Genomic DNA, 17,592 nt, shown 5'->3' with positions numbered 1-17,592 from the left:
TGTTAATCTAACTGCACTGTCCAATTTACAGTATAACTATTACAGTGAAAGAATACCACGCTATGGTTTGAGAGTGCACAATTTTTAAAATGAAAAGTTATTAATAAACAAATGAGGCACATTTGGGCAGTCTTGATACAACATTTTGAACAGAAATCCAAGGGTGCATTGGATCAGTCTAAAAACTTTGCACATACACTGCTGCCATCTAGTGGCCAAAATCTTAATTGCATCTGGGCAGGAATAATACATTATGGCATTTCTCTTGCATGTCAAATATGATGGTACAAAAAAATAAAAAAGAACGGTTGTTTTTTTCTTTGTATCATTTTTTCCAGATATATTGTGTTATATTCTCCTACGTTCCTTTCACATTTCCACAAACTGCAAAGTGTTTCCTTTCAAATGGTACCAATAATATGCATATCCATGCTTCAGGGCCTGAGCTACAGGCAGTTAGATTTTGGGATGTAATTTTAGGTCAAATTTTTTTTTTAAAAGGGGCAGATCCTTAAGAGGCCATGTTTTCCACTACCCACTACCAGATTTAAAGTCAGAGAAGGTATTCTGCTCATTCCCATAAGAGCGAACAGGCATACAGTAGGGTCATCTGCAGCTATTTGTTAAGTGAGCTGAGATAAGGTCCCTGGCCAACCACATAACTGAGCATTTGACAGACCTCCCTCGAGTCGCTGGATGCAGGGGCTGGGGCGGGAACTAGGAGAGCAGTTAATACCACATCTGCCAAGTGTCCCATTAGCACAAATGTATGGTGTCTGGCTACTAGAAATAGCTGATGTTGTTATTAGATTTCCCCCCCCCCCCCCGTGTACAACCTTCAACAGGAGCAATTTGAATTGTGTATAGTTTACATTTCGAGAGAGTGACAAAATGAGAGAAGGAGTAAAAAAAGATAGGGAGAATGAGAGAGAAAGGGAGGGATATAGAAATCTGAGGCAGGCTCCTGTGTTGGCAGGCTATTCATCAGGCTGAGGCACTTAGTCAGACAGAGCAGGGCTGAGGTGACTGATGCTCTCTCCATCTCCATCTTCTCTCTGGTGCTCACAGTCACTGCACCCGCAGAGATAGCACTGAGCCATGACAGGGAGAAAGACTGGGAGACAGACGCAAGGGGAGGAAGAATGATCAGTTGTTTGAGGGTGCTGGAATTCCTATACATACACACTGTGGTTAGGTGTGACAAAGATGGAGAGAGTTTACTGTAATTAGTGAGGTTATAGAAGATGTCCTCACGCGACTAGAGAAATGTAAGGACTAGGCCACATCCAATGTCCTCTACCCTATGCTGCAAGCTTTATTCCCTATGTCCGTTACTCTATGATCTGTGTCCTATACTTAGGGCCGTGCATTTTTGGTGTGGAAATGGAGGCACTGGGCTTTTACCGTTGTTACCAGCATTATCCACCAGTGTTGCTGCAGGTAGAAAAACCTAGGAAATGTTCTGTAATTGACACAAGCTGTTGACAAGATGGTTGCGCATGTATGTTTGGCGGGGGAGGTGTAGCTCTGCAAATAGCACAAAACCTATTATTTGGCAGGAAATACTATTTGTCGATCCAGGAATCAAGCATTATCATCCGACTCACAATATAGTCATCATAACTACATCTCATCCATAGTCTATTCTACAGTACAGAAAAATTATCCAAGGGCAGCTTTAATGTTCAGCTCTTAATACCTAGGGTTCAGACTGATGAACATAGATCTGACCCTGAATTAGTCATTAGCAGCAGGCGATGACACAAGCACATCATGGCAGAGATGTAGATACTGTGATGTTTTCCCCAGTGTTAATGAGCCACGAAGTACAGAGTCAGCAGCTGTAGAGCAGCCAGCCTCTGGGGAGGGGTTACTACAGGGTTGGAGAGACACAACCACTCCCAGGAGAAAACAACATGGCTGCCAAGGAGGATCACTATGTAAGCCTTAGGACCAGGGAAAGGAGACCGAGATATCATCTCACCCAGGGGAGAGGGAAGGAGGGGGGAGGGAAAGAAAGAGAGAAAGAGAGAGATTGACAGAGAGTGAGTTAAAAGACCAATTTTAAATGTGCTAGCCTGCAATATTCATCTAGCTCCAACTGTTTACTAGTAGTAACCATAGAAACACGGCCACTGAGGCAGCACCAGCAGCAACAGAGAGGGAGAGACCCCCCCCCCCCCCCCTTTTTTTTTTTTTTTACATTTCCAGCAGAAATCAAATCAGAGAATGGGACGAATCAGTTTAAACACAGAATTCTGAGGGAGAACCCGGACACTTTGTTTGCCGACTGCTCACACAACAGGACTGTTACAAACCTGTTATTTTACACAGACAACACTACAGCCTGGCATACAGCTGTAACCAGGCATTTAAGGTATACCACAAAGAAAGGAATCTGCAAGGGAAGGCAAATCCACATTTTTGAGAACAGCAAGAAGGACCAGGACAACAGGTTTCTGACGGTAAATGGCACTCTCATGTTCCAGGGCAGTGAGGCTGCACTCAGGACTTTTGTGCGGGACTTCCCCACCCTAAGGAAGACAGCGGAAACCAAAAAAGACAAGGACAACACCCTGACCTCTCCCCTCACCTCAGGCACTTCAACAGCAGGAGCCCAGGCCCAGACCCACACATCAGGTATATCCTACCCCATGCCTGCCTACGACCACCAGAGCCATGACCACACTACCATCAGCCTACCATCAGCCTGCTGTGAGACAGTGCAGGACCCAACCAGTGCAGGACCCCGATGAAGAACTCTGTCCAGGAGCTGAGAGAGAGCCTTACCACAGCGCTTGAGGAGGTAAAGGCCACCATCAGGAGAGAGCTAGGACAGGTAAAGGAGGAGATGGCAAAGGAGTTGTCTGTCATCAAAAGGGTGACTATACCATACCGACTACCCTTTACCCATACCGACTACCCTTTACCCACACCCCCAATCAACAAGGAGGCTCACATGGGGCCACCTACTACAGAAAGAAGCTCTCTGCCCCCCCCGACACACCCCCACACATCCCTCCTTGTACACAGGCCCTGTGTACCCCTGCCCCAGACCGTAAACCCACTACTCTGGTAAAACCCACTGAGGTGGCCATCCTCATTGACTCAAATGGGAAATTCATCCAAGAGGATAAACTCTTCCCCCACCACAAGGTGTGCAAAATACGTTGCCCAAAATCACAGGATGCACTCCACATCTTGTCCCAGCCTGAATTTGGCACACCAGGCTACAGTATTATTCACACCGGCACCGAGAGGAGCAGGAGAGAGTAGGCAGCCTGGTCAACAGAGTAGCAGAGAGAGAGGGCCTCTGAGCGGTTCCCCAACTTCCACATCACCATCTCCACTCTGCTGCCCCGCAAAGACTTTCATCCCCGTACCATTCAGAAAGTCAACACTGACATCACCAGAGGGTGTGGCCTACTCCCGAACATGCACGTTCCTCACCACCCAACAATCACCCCAGAGCATCTGCATGACCACTCCCACCTGAGGAAGCAGACAGTAGGGATGTTTGCCAAGTCTCTAAAGGACATGGCACTTGGTAGACAAACACCCCATGCCGCACTGGACAGAGGACCATCCAGAGACCCATACCAAACTGCACCACCAAGGAGCCCCAGGCCCCCTCTACGCCACACCAGACCTAGCACACCCCACAGGCCCCATCCACCACCAGAGCACCACCACTTCCATCGGCATAGCCAGACTGAACTGGGCCCAGTCTACTACCAGACCACCATCTCTACCAGACCAGAGAGGAAGCCCAACGGCCCAGAACTGGCCCTCCTCCACTCCACAGGGCCCAACAGCAGGACCAGCACACCTACGTAGAGGTCATCAGAGGACAGGAGAACCCTGTAGGATTGAGTGAGGTTAAACAGCCCCTCCAATACATAAGGCACTAAACTGCACTAAACACGCACACACACACACACACGCACACACACACACAAAACACACACACACACACACACACACACACACACACACACACACACACACACACACACACACACACACACACACACACACACACACACACACACACACACACACCTATTGTACTACAAGTTTACTTGTTCAATGAATAGGAGTATATATAACAGAAAAAATGTTAGCTGTTATCCTGTTTATCTCACTCTTAACAACTTAATAGTTACTGTATTTCTATTCTTATTTCTGACTGCTATTCATGTGGAACATTCAGGGCCTAAACTCATCAACCTTTGCACTGAAGAGTTTAGCACTGGAGTTCAATAAAAATCTTAAAGATGTTGACGTCATCATTCTGCAGGAGACATGGTGTAAGGCAGACACTGTCACTCACTGTCCCACAGGCTACAGAAAGGCAATTGTGTCATCACAGAAACACAGCTCTGTCAATAGAGGCAGAGACTCTTGGAGGACTGATCACTTGGTACAAATCCGAACTACAAAATCTAATTGATCCCCTCAAAATTGGTAAATATCACATTTGGTTCAAACTGAAAAAATAACTTGTACTGACAGAAAAATATGTGTTCCTTTGCGCAATATATATCCCCCCCCCCCCCCCCCCCCTTCAGAATCCCCATATTACTCAGAGGAGAGCTTCCCCACCCTTGAGGAGGAAATGTGCCATTTCCAGGCCCAGGGAAATGTGCTCATCTGTGGGGACACAAATGCGCACACACAGGAACACTACCTGATATAACGACCACACGAGGGGACAGCTTTATACAGGCCATACTGTTTCTAACTGCCTTAATCTTCCCCATAGAAACAACAGTGACAGCACCATCAACAAAAACAGAAGGGAACTGTTGCAGCTCTGTAGAAGCCTGGGTCTGTATTTTGTCAATGGTAGGTTACGGAGGGACTCTTTGGGGAGTTTCACTTATTGATCACCTCTTGGCCACAGCACAGTAGACTATATGATTACAGACATTGACCCTTTCTCTCTCAGCTCATTCACTGTCAAGCCACTAACACCTCTGTCTGATCACAGCCAAATGACGTTGTTGCTCAAAAGAACAGACATGGAAACAACCACACATTCACAGCCCAGTAAGCTGTACAACATCAGACATTCATACAGATGGGCCCAAAACAGCACAGAAGAATACCAGAAAGCAACCTGGAACCAAAATATCCAAACACTCTTAGATAACTTTCTGGATACCACATTCACTCACAGTAAAGAAGGCATCAATGTAGCAGTAAAAAACATAAACTATATATTCAGGCAAATGGCAAAAGAAGCACAACTGAAATTGATACAAACAAAAAAAAAAAGACACCAGGTTTGATGCAGATTGTCAAATTATAAGGAACAAACTTAGAACACTATCCAACACTATCCCAAATAATGGTGAATTACGCCTTCATTACTGTGAGACTTAAAAACTCTATAAACGTACACTCAGAAACAAAAAAAGCCGAGTACAACAGCAAGCAGCTGACGCTAATTGAGTCCATAAACACAAATAACCTCTGGCAAAATTGGAAAATCCCCCCCAAAATCTAAACAACAGGAATTAGCAAAATTATACAAAATGGTGACATATGGACAACCCATTTTAAAACACTCTACAACACCGTTCAAATTGACACAAACGCAGAGCAATGGCAAATTCATGAAAAGTTGAATGGATTAGAAAAAGCTATTAAGGACAATCGAAATCCACTGGACTCCCCAATTACTGACCAGGAGCTCTATAAGAAACTTCAGGCCCTCAAATGTAAAAAAGCATGTGGACCTGATGGCATCCTAAATGAGATGCACAAACTCACTAGTGCAAAATTTCAATTGCCTATATTAAAACTGTTTAATTTGATTCTGAGTGTAGGTTATCTGGAATTAAGGACTCCTAACCCCAGTCTTTAAGAATGGAGGCCAATTTGACCCTAACAATTACAGAGGCATTTGTGTGAACAGTTACCTGGGGAAGGTTTTCTGTAGTACTATAAATGTAAGAGTTCTAAACTTCCTTAATAAGCACAATGTCTTGAGTAAAAGCCAAATTGGATTTATACCAAAACATCACATGACTGATCATATTTACACCCTACACGCCCTGACATGTCCACCAAAATAATACCAAAATAATACCAAAATATACGCTTGCTTTATCGACTTCAAAAAGCATTTGATTCTATTTGGTATACATGACTGTTCTACAAAGTTATTAAGAGTGGTGTAGGGGGTAAAACATATGACATAATTAAATCAATGTATACTGGCAATACGTGCATCATTAAAATTGGCAATAAAATTACATAATTCTTTAACCAGGGGCAGGGCCTTCGCCAGGGTTGCAATCTGAGCCCTGCACTCTTCAATATTTACATCAACGAATTGGCGAATTGAAAAAATCCTCAGCCCCTGATGTTAGCCTCCACAATTCAGAGATTAAATGCCTACTCTTCGCAGATGACCTATGCCTGCTGTCACCCACAGCACATGGCCTACAGCAGAGCCTGGACCTGCTAGAGCAGTACTGCCAGACCTGGGCTAAAATAATGATTTTCCAGAGAATATCCAGATCTCAGGGAATTAGACCAAAGTTCTCTATTGGTACAAAATATATAGAGTAGTGCACACACTACAATTACTTAGGTTTAAAAATAAGCTCAACTGGACACCATAATGATGCAGTGAATGAACTGAGAGAGAAAGCACACAGGGCATTCCTCGCCATTGAAAAACAAATTTAAATTTAAATACCTATTAAAATTTGTCTAAAACTAATTGAATGTGTCATTGAACCAATTGCATTTTATGCCAGCGAGGTGTGGGGTCCACTTGCAAAACAAGATTTCACCAAATGGGACAAACACCCCATTGAAACCCTGCATGCAGAGTTCTGTAAGATTGTCCTACATGTCCAGAGGAAAACTACAAACAATGCATGCAGGGCAGAATTAGGCCAATATCCACTAATAATAAAAACTCAAAAAAGAGCTATTAAGTTTTGGAAACATCTAAAATACAGTGACCCCCTCTCATATCATTACCAAGCCCTGTATGCATCCAACTGGTCCTGGGGCTGAGTTCACAAACCTGTTCTACTAACATACTGAAGACTCAGGGCCAGAACATCCAATCAATCAGAATAAAACAAATTACACAATTAAAACAAAACTACATTGCTTATTGGGAAACACAAGTACAAGCACAAAGCAAAATGCAGTGCTATCTAGCCCTAAATCGACAGTACACCATGGCTAACTATTTGACCATGGTTACTGATCAAAACCTTAGAAAAACCTTGACAAAGTACGAGCTCAGTGAGCACAGCCTTGCCATTGAGAAGGGTAGACACAGGAAAACCTGGCTCCAAGTAGAGGTAAGGCTGTGCAACCACGGCACCACAGCAGAACCTGAGACAGAGCTGCATTTCCTGACAAAATATAAAAAATATAAAACCAAGTTTCAAAGACCTCTCTGATGAGAATAGGCTACCCATCCTGTTGGGAGAGGACGCAGAGAGCTGTGGGTTGGCAGCGCACTACATTGCTGCCTGCGATAAGATGAGGGACAGTGTCTGACAGACCAATCAACCTGCACATGTCCTCTATTGTATGCTTATTGTTATTGTTCAATGTATGGTTATTTTGACTCTTGGTTAATGTTGTTACTGTTGTCCCGTTGACAATTTTGATTCTTATGATCTTAATATTGTAAATATCCAAAGTAAGCTTGCCAATAAAGCAAATTGAATTGAATTGAGAGACTGACAGAACAACAGAAAGAGAGAGAGAGAGAGAGAGAGAGAGAGAGAGAGAGAGAGAGAGAGAGAGAGAGAAGCAGATAGGAGAGGAGAGAAAAATAGACAGAATGCACAAGAAAGGGGGAGCATTCGCTTCAATAGGGAGAGTCAACACAGGGGCATGTTTTGCTTGTGTAGTCTTTTTATCGTAGAGGGTTTACGGTGCCACAACATTGTCAATGAGGTGAACAGAAGAACGGGTCTTCACATAAACTCATTACTGTAAGCCTGACTCTGTCTCTGTATGTGTCTTTGTAAAAACCACTCAATCCGCTTAATAAACCTCTACTGCAAGTTTGGGCATCAGGGTTTCTGACGCGTTCTTAACTTGAGTATTATGAGGCTGGAGATGAGATACAACCAAGAAATGATATTGTTTGTTAGAAAATGATGTTGCCTCGGAGAAACAAGAAAAAAAATACTTTTCACAAATGGCCGACCCTCCATAGTACAAAATGAGGGCCACAGGAGAGACAGCAGGGCGTCTGTGGTTCTAAAAGAGACTACACACTGTGTGTAGCCTACTGTAGTATTGGTTTCCCCATCTCGTGTAACTCAGTATGGGTACAGGTACAGACAAACACCAAACAATCCTGTTCTCTTCCTTCTTCAATATCAGCTGACAAAACCCAATATAACACTTCACACCATCACACAGACTCAGAATTTCTATGCCAAGAATCCCTATTTTATATCCCACAGTGATGTGAGACAGAGACGTCCTTTTCCATTTCCTAAAATGAGCCTACGGTGAGCCTAGACAAGCCTTCTCTTCTCTCCAGCGCTGAGCGGCTTAGATCACTGATGAACATGTCACATCAGACCCACACAACAACACAGACGGCTGAGACGAGTGTTGGTGTATGTCGAGTAGGTATTAACGTGTGTGTGTGTGTGTGTGTGTACCTGTGTGGGTGTAGAGTAGGTATCAGAGTAGGTACATGCCTCCACTACATCTCTAGTCCTCCACAGACTCTAAAGCCATTTGATGTAATCTCTCAAAGGCAAACAATGTATATGGCATACAAGCACACAGTACACACACAGTACACGCGCAGTACACGCACACACAAACAAACACACACATACTGTATATACAGCACACATATATTTATACAAAGCAGTTAATTCATATTTGATTCCTCTTTTAGTATTTTCATGCATTCCCCAGATCACTGGAAGAGAGGCACTGAAAGGCATTGTGGGAGATGGTGCCTACCTCGTCATAAGTGTACCGGTAGTCTGCCTTCTTTGATTTCAGATCCCACAAGACCACGATCCCAGACTCATATCCAATTATAAGCTGGAATGAAAAAGTGACAAGCAGCTAGTGAGATTTGGCCCTGGTGAGAAGATGACCCACGTCAGAGAAGGAATGCTCAACATTCACACGGCAGGCTGTGGTGGGATGGGGGGGATGAAAGACAATGCATACAGGATTCACAGCTTCTAGGAGTCGCCTTTTGACCTTGGTTCTAAACGACAAGAAAAATAAGTGCATTTTGTTAAATGTTTTATTGATATCGGTTAACCAAACCCTGCCTCCCCCACTCTAAAGTTGATATTATCAACATATTGCAAACAATGGACTCTTTTCAATTAAATCAAATGATAAATCATTATTTATGTTATTCTTTAGAACTTAGCTCCTCTTGTACCATGAGTACAAAAACACAGGTAATTGATAGACAAACATGTGAACAACTGTGGCTCACAAGTCATTCATCTATCAAAAGCAATTATTTGTGTTTTCAAATCAAATATAAATAATGATCCAGCTAGCTATAATGTTTTATAAAGACTAAACCTATAATGATTTATAAAGGCTAAACCTCTAATGTTTTATAAAGGCTAAACCTCTAATGTTTCATAAAGGCTAAACCTCTAATGTTTCATAAAGGCTAAACCTCTAATGTTTCATAAAGGCTAAACCTCTAATGTTTCATAAAGGCTAAACCTCTAATGTTTCATAAAGGCTAAACCTATAATGTTTCATAAAGGCTAAACCTCTAATGTTTCATAAAGGCTAAACCTATATTTTTTTATAAAGACTAAACCTATAATGTTTTATAAAGGCTAAACCTATAATGTTTTATAAAGGCTAAACCTATAATGTTTTATAAAGACTAAACCTATAATGTTTTATAAAGGTTAAACCTATAATGTTTTATAAAGGCTAAACCTATAATGTTTTATAAAGGCTAAACCGATAATGTTTTATAAAGGCTAAACCTCTAATGTTTTATAAAGGCTAAACCTATAATGTTTTATAAAGGCTAAACCGATAATGTTTTATAAAGGCTAAACCTATAATGTTTTATAACATCACCCACATGACTGACTTTCTCTCTGACTTTCTGCCTGTCTGCAGACTCATTGATGGCGGGGGGCATGGCACACTCTTCAACATTAACAACAAGGAACGATACACACACGTAGATGTAATGTACACAATATGTGGGCAGAGAGACACTCCTATACCTTTCCCTCATCCATGGGGTTGTCACTTATGTGGACCACAGGACCTGGGTGGGCCTTGGAGGATCTGATAGAGAGGAAGAGAAAAGGAAGAGAGAGCGCAAATAAGAAGAAAAGAGAGGTGAGAAACAACATTCACCTCAGCAGCATCTAAGGGAAGTCATATACATCAGACAGGTGAGGTAGTATTACGTGTGCAGAGTTCACACACATCATGCAGATCACCTTGGACAGAGGACATACATTTAGCTTAGAGCATCTAAAGGAACTTAGTCCCTTTAAAACAGAGCATTGGGAAGGACAGGGCTAACTGCTGAAGCACTGAGAGTCCTCTGTCAAAGACAAGAGCTTACTGACAGGATAGATGGATGGCTGTCAGTCCCCTCTGAGTGTCTACTGTAGTGTGTGTAGTGGCAGCCTCGGGGAGTCAGAGGTGAAACTCACAATAAAATAAGACAGCGGGAGACCGTTTTGCGGTGCTCTAACCAAAGTTGTTCTTTAATTAAGGTTGTGGGGAATGGGGAGGGGAGAAATACAATGGAAAGGCCTCTCAGGTAACGGGTGGGTCACTCTGCGTCCGGCGTGGGGGCTCCTCGGACCGCCTGTGTTAATGAACAAAAGAGAGAGAGAGAGATGAGTCCGGGGTTTCAACCCTTGCTCTCAACTTGCGCGGGATGACGTGCTGCACGGGACGCAGCATGGGTCCTCTTCCTTTGGGGGGAAATAAAATGAAGAGAGAGATGCAGTTGAAGTCGGAAGTTTACATACACCTTATCCAAATACATTTAAACTCAGTTTTTCACAATTCCTGAGATTTAACCCTAGTAAAGATTCCCCTCAGTTAGGATCACCACTTTATTTGAAGAATGTGAAATGTCAGAATAATAGAGAGAATGATTTATTTCAGCATTTATTTCTTTCATCACATTCCCAGTGGGTCAGAAGTTGACACACACTCAATTAGTATTTGGTAGCATTGCCTTTAAATTGCTTAACTTGGGTAGCCTTCCACAAGCTTCCCACAGTAAGTTGGATGAATTTTGTCCCATTCCTCCTGACAGAGCTGGTGTAACTGAGTCAGGTTTGTAGGCCTCCTTGCTCACACACGCTTTTTAAGTTCTGCCCACACATTTTCTATAGGATTGAGGTCAGGGCTTTGTGATGGCAACTCCAATACCTTGACTTTGTTGTCCTTAAGCCATTTTGCCACAACGTTGGAAGAATGCTTGAGGTCATAGTCCATTTGGAAGACCCATTTGCGACCAAGCTTTAACTTCCTGATTGATGTCTTGAGATGTTGCTTCAATATATCCACATCATTTTCCACCCTCATGATGCCATCTATTCTGTGAAGTGCACCAGTCCCTCCTGCAGCAAAGCACCCCAACAACATGATGCTGCCACCCCCGTGCTTCACGATTGGGATGGTGTTCTTCGGCTTGCAAGCCTCCCCCTTTTTCCTCCAAACATAATGATGGTCAGTATGGACAAACAGTTCTATTTTTGTTTCATCAGACCAGAGGACATCCAACTCATACGATCTTTGTCCCCATGTTCAGTTGCAAACCATAGTCTAGCTTTTTTTATGGTGGTTTTGAAGCAGTGGCTTCTTCCTTGCTGAACGCCCTTTCAGGTTATGTCGATATAGGACTCGTTTTACTGTGGATATAGATACGTTTCCTCCAGCATCTTCACAAGGTCGTTTGCTGTTATTCTGGGATTGAGTTGCACTTTTTGCACAAAAATATGTTCCTCTCTAGGAGACCGAATGCATCTCCTTCCTGAGCAGTATGACGGCTGCGTGGTCCCATGGTGTTTATCCTTTTTGGGATAGGGGGCAGCATTTTCACTTTTGGATGAAAAGCATGCCCAGAGTGAACTGCCTCCTACTCTGTCCCAGATGTTAATATATGCATATTATTATTAGTATTGGATAGGAAAGAGTGTCTCAGGCTCGTGACGTGCGCTCCCGACAGAGTTACCTCTCGTTCCAGTGCTTTTTTTCAGACATAGGAATTCTACGGTTGGAAGCTTATTGATGTTTTATGTTAAAAACATCCTAAATATTGATTCCATACATCGTTTGACTTGTTTGATGACCTGTAACGGAACTTTTCGAGTTTTTGTCTGGACGAAGTGCTTGCGCCTCATGAAGATGGATTACTGGGCTTAACACGATAACAACATGTGGCTACTTGGACATAAATTATGGACTTTGTGGAACTTTATGTAACAAATCAATAATTTATTGTCGAACTGGGATTCCTGGGAGTTTCTTCTGATGAAGATGAACCAGACTTGTAGAGGTCTACCATTTTTTTCTGAGGTCTTGGCTGATTTCTTTTGATTTTTCTATGATATCAAACAAAGAGGTAGGCCTTGAAATACATCCACAGGTACACCTCCAATTGACTCAAATGATGTCAATTAGCCTATCAGAAGCTTCTAATGCCATGACATCCTTTTCTGGAATTTTCCAAGCTGTTTAAAGGCACAGTCAACTTAGTGTATTTAAACTTCTGACCCACTGGAATTGTGATACAGTGAGTTATAAGTGAAATAATCTGTCTGTAAACAATTGTTGGAAAAATTACTTGTGTCATAAACAAAGTAAATGTCCTAACTAACTAGCCAAAACTATAGTTTGTTAACAATACATTTTTGGAGTGGTTGAAAAGTGTATGTAAACTTCCGAATTTGGTGAGTCAAACATTGCCTAGAATCTTCTTTGTTGTTGGATCGAGGTGCTTATCATATTCACTCCGGTTCTTCTGAAGTCTAGATGTACCCTCTGCCTGTCTGCCCAAGCGCCCGAGTGACTGCACCTCTACTTATACCCATTTGGGGTAATGAGGGACAGGTGGGACCTATTCCAGGTGCCAATTGGTTGCAGAACCTGGACTGGGTAATATTGGTGTTGAATCCCCAGCCCCAGTTGGTGACTGTAGAGCTGCCCCTTGGGCTGACTGACCTTGGCCTCTCTAGCCCTCTGGAGCTGACCATGGTCCTGCTACTTCCTTTGTAGCTCCCCGCTTGCCCACAGTGTGTGTGTGTCTCTCTCTCTCCATATCTCCATCTCAGTCTCCATCTCCCTGCCTCCCCCTCTCTCTATGAGAATACACATTTAGCTCTCTCTATCTGTCCTCTCTCCTCTCCTTATGCCAATGGCAGTAACAATAGCATCTATCAATCTAACCCCTCTTCACCCAGGCCTAAGACGGACATCACGGCTAACATAGAGGACGAAGAGAGGAAAGGAAGCTATGACTAGGAGAATAAGGACAAAACCCATAGCTGCCCGGGTCTATATTCAGCAGTGTTAACCTAATACTGTTATTACCTTAGTGTTACTGCAGCCGGAGTTGTTTATTTATCTAATACCCCTCGCCACTGTCTCACTGTTATTTAAAAACCAACCCATTCCCTGCTGCACACACACGCACATGCACGCGTGCACACAAACATACACACAGGAAATGGTAAGGTTTTGGAGAAGGGATCACCATGGCAACAGAGGCAGGATGGGCAGAGTGCAGACAGCCTCCTGAAAACATACAGCACCCACACAGAGGCAAGCACACACACACACACACACACACACACACACACACACACACACACACACACACACAAAGTGATGTGCGGGTTGACTCAGACCCCGCAGACCCCGCGGTTATATCCACGGGATGGATGGGTTTAGGGTCATTAAATGGGTTGAATGAAAAAAGTTCATGTGCGATTTATATCTATAGGCTTCTTGAGGTTTTTCTTTAATTATTTTAGGCTATCTGGCATTAGTGCGTAAACCTAAGCCTCAAGGTCTAACTGTACAAGTGCCAAGTAGCCTACACGCCAATCGCCAAATGCTTTTGGGAACAGGAAGAAAAGTTAACGTCAATACACGGAGGCAAAAATGACAATGTCAAAGTTTTATTCAAGAAGTGAAAAGCTGCGAAATGGAGAGTTGAATATAAAGAGAAGGGAGGGCCAGAAATGTAATTTGGGAAAGATTTGGTGGAGTGGTAAAAGAGGATGATGGCAGTGTTATGTGTGATGATTTTGAGGCGCTATACACATTCGACAGTCACAAGATGGGGATTTTAAATAGGCCTATGGCACGTCAAGGGAACTGTAGCCTACTGTTCAGGTGGGTTAGATTGAAACTAAAACCTGGAAACTGACTGTAGGTCTATAAACTCTCACACATTGCCTTAATATTAACTCCTCCAGAACTAAGCATTTCTTGCTGTAAAATGATACACCAAATGTAGGCAAAATGTTTACTTGGGAACTGGAGTGGAGGTGCTATCTTTACTAGCGTCATAAAAGCTGATCGTGTTTCAACCACATAAAATATGCATCCAAACCAAATTGAAATCTTATCAGAAACATGTTGGGTTGCTTTCACACATTTATTTTTATTTCCTTACAAATTAAAGTAATTTGGAAATTTTCAACAGAAGAAGATGACAAAGGAAACTTTACCGATGTCAACTAGATTGAAGTTGTCATGTACTGTCATGTTGTGTCTTGTCTCTGTCCTTTCCCTTCACCCTGTCTCCCTCTGCTGGTCGTTATTAGGTTACCTTTTCTCCCCCGCTTTCCCCCAGCTGTTCCTTGTCTCCTCCTAACTACCCATTCACCCCGTTTCCCACCTGTTCCCTTTTTCCCTCTGATTAGGTCCCTATATCTCTCTCTGTTTCTGCTCCTGTCTTTGTCGGATTCTTGTTTGTTGTGTTTCATGCCTGAACCAGACTGTCGTCATGTTTGCTGTAACCTTGTCTTGTCCTGTCGGAATCTGCCGGTCCGTCTGAGCCTACCTATGTTTGGTAATTAAAGAAGCTCTGTTTAAGTTAATTCGCTTTTGGGTCCTCATTCACGTACCGTAACAGAAGAATCCGACCAAGAATGGACCCAGCGACTTCGGATCCTCTCCACTCAGCCGTCGGGATCCAGGGAGCGATGCTAGGCAGACACGAGCAGGAAGTGTCTGCTGCTCGACATGCCGTTGAGACCCTGGCCACCCAAGTCTCCAACCTCACAGAACAGGTTCACCATCTCCGCCTCGATCCACCGGCCACTTCCAGGGCTTTCGAATCTCCGGAGCCCAGAATCAATAACCCGCCGTGTTACTCTGGGGAGCCCACTGAATGCCGCTCGTTCCTCACCCAGTGTGATATTGTGTTTTCTCTCCAGCCCAACACTTACTCCAGGAGCACTGCTCGTGTCGCCTACGTCATATCTCTCCTTATTGGACGGGCTCGTGAGTGGGGCACGGCAATCTGGGAGGCAAGGGCTGAGTGTACTAACCAGTATCAGGACTTTAAGGAGGAGATGATACGGGTTTTTGATCGATCTGTTTTTGGGGAGGAGGCTTCCAGGGCCCTGTCTTCCCTATGTCAAGGCAATCGATCCATAACAGACTACTCTATTGAGTTTCGCACTCTTGCTGTCTCCAGTGGCTGGAACGAGCCGGCCTTGCTCGCTCGTCTTCTGGAGGGTCTCCGCGCAGAGGTAAAGGATGAGATTCTCTCCCGGGAGGTTCCTTCCAGCGTGGATTCCTTGATTGAACTCGCTATTCGCATTGAGCGACGGGTTGATCTTCGTCACCGAGCTCGTGGAAAGGAGCTCGCGCTCTCCGTCGCCCCCCTCTCCGCATCACTACCATCTTCCTCTGCCGGCTCGGGTGCTGAGCCCATGCAGCTGGGAGGTATCCGCATCTCGACTAAGGAGAGGGAACGGAGAATCACCAACCGCCTCTGTCTCTATTGCGGTTCCGCTGGTCATTTTGTCACTTCATGTCCAGTAAAAGGCCAGAGCTCGTCAGTAAGCGGAGGGCTACTGGTGAGCGCTACTACTCCTGTCTCTCCTTCAAGATCCTGCACTACCTTGTCGGTCCATCTACGCTGGACCGGTTCGTCAGCTTCCTGCAGTGCCTTAATAGACTCTGGGGCGGAGGGCTGTTTTATGGACGAGACCTGGGCTCGGGAACATGACATTCCTCTCAGACAGTTAAAGGAGCCCACGGCCTTGTTCGCCCTGGATGGTAGTCCTCTCCCCAGGATTCAGCGTGAGACGCTACCTTTAACCCTCACTGTTTCTGGTAATCATAGTGAAACCATTTCTTTTTTAATTTTTCGTTCACCTTTTACACCTGTTGTTTTGGGCCATCCCTGGCTAGTTTGTCATAATCCTTCCATTAATTGGTCTAGTAATTCTATCCTCTCCTGGAACGTCTCTTGTCATGTGAAATGTTTAATGTCTGCTATCCCTCCTGTTTCCTCTGTCTCTTCTTCACAGGAGGAGCCTGGTGATTTGACAGGGGTGCCGGAGGAATATCACGATCTGCGCACGGTGTTCAGTCGGTCCAGGGCCACCTCTCTTCCTCCACACCGGTCGTATGATTGTAGTATTGATCTCCTTCCGGGAACCACCCCCCCCCGGGGTAGACTATACTCTCTGTCGGCTCCCGAACGTAAGGCTCTCGAAGATTATTTGTCTGTAGCTCTTGACGCCGGTACCATAGTCCCCTCCTCCTCTCCCGCCGGAGCGGGGTTTTTTTTTGTCAAGAAGAAGGACGGGTCTCTGCGCCCCTGCATAGATTATCGAGGGCTGAATGACATAACAGTGAAGAATCGTTATCCGCTTCCTCTTATGTCTTCAGCCTTCGAGATCCTGCAGGGAGCCAGGTTTTTCACTAAGTTGGACCTTCGTAACGCTTACCATCTCGTGCGCATCAGGGAGGGGGACGAGTGGAAGACGGCGTTTAACACTCCGTTAGGGCACTTTGAATACCGGGTTCTTCCTTTCGGCCTCGCTAACGCTCCAGCTGTCTTTCAGGCATTAGTCAATGATGTCCTGAGAGACATGCTGAACATCTTTGTTTTCGTTTACCTTGACGATATCCTGATTTTTTCACCGTCACTCCAGATTCATGTTCAGCACGTTCGACGTGTCCTCCAGCGCCTTTTAGAGAATTGTCTTTTTGTGAAGGCTGAGAAGTGCACTTTTCATGCCTCCTCCGTCACATTTCTCGGTTCTGTTATTTCCGCTGAAGGCATTAAGATGGATCCCGCTAAGGTCCAAGCTGTCATTGATTGGCCCGTCCCTAAGTCACGCGTCGAGCTGCAGCGCTTTCTCGGCTTCGCGAACTTCTATCGTCGTTTCATCCGTAATTTCGGTCAGGTGGCAGCCCCTCTCACAGCCCTTACTTCTGTCAAGACGTGCTTTAAGTGGTCCGTTTCCGCCCAGGGAGCTTTTGATCTCCTCAAGAATCGTTTTACATCCGCTCCTATCCTTGTTACACCTGACGTCTCTAGACAGTTCGTTGTCGAGGTTGACGCGTCAGAGGTGGGCG

At 44.4% G+C, this 17,592-nt stretch overlaps 1 protein-coding gene across 1 annotated transcript in view; it reads right to left on the bottom strand.

Moving 5' to 3' along the window:
• LOC139415669 (syntaxin binding protein 5a (tomosyn)) overlaps positions 1-17,592 on the bottom strand; it is a 156,623-nt gene that overhangs the window by 46,421 nt on the left and 92,610 nt on the right. The window contains exons 6-7 of the mRNA XM_071163787.1: positions 10,239-10,302; positions 8,977-9,060 (exon numbers count right to left, since the gene is read on the bottom strand). Coding sequence (XP_071019888.1) covers positions 8,977-9,060; positions 10,239-10,302 — 148 coding nt within the window. The remainder of the gene's footprint in view (positions 1-8,976; positions 9,061-10,238; positions 10,303-17,592) is intronic.

The sequence above is a fragment of the Oncorhynchus clarkii genome, chromosome 8 (assembly GCF_045791955.1).
Source record: "Oncorhynchus clarkii lewisi isolate Uvic-CL-2024 chromosome 8, UVic_Ocla_1.0, whole genome shotgun sequence".
In the NCBI taxonomy this organism is placed as follows: domain Eukaryota; kingdom Metazoa; phylum Chordata; class Actinopteri; order Salmoniformes; family Salmonidae; genus Oncorhynchus; species Oncorhynchus clarkii.
Note: the sequence above shows the minus strand (reverse complement) of the source record. Positions and strands in the feature narration are given on the sequence as shown.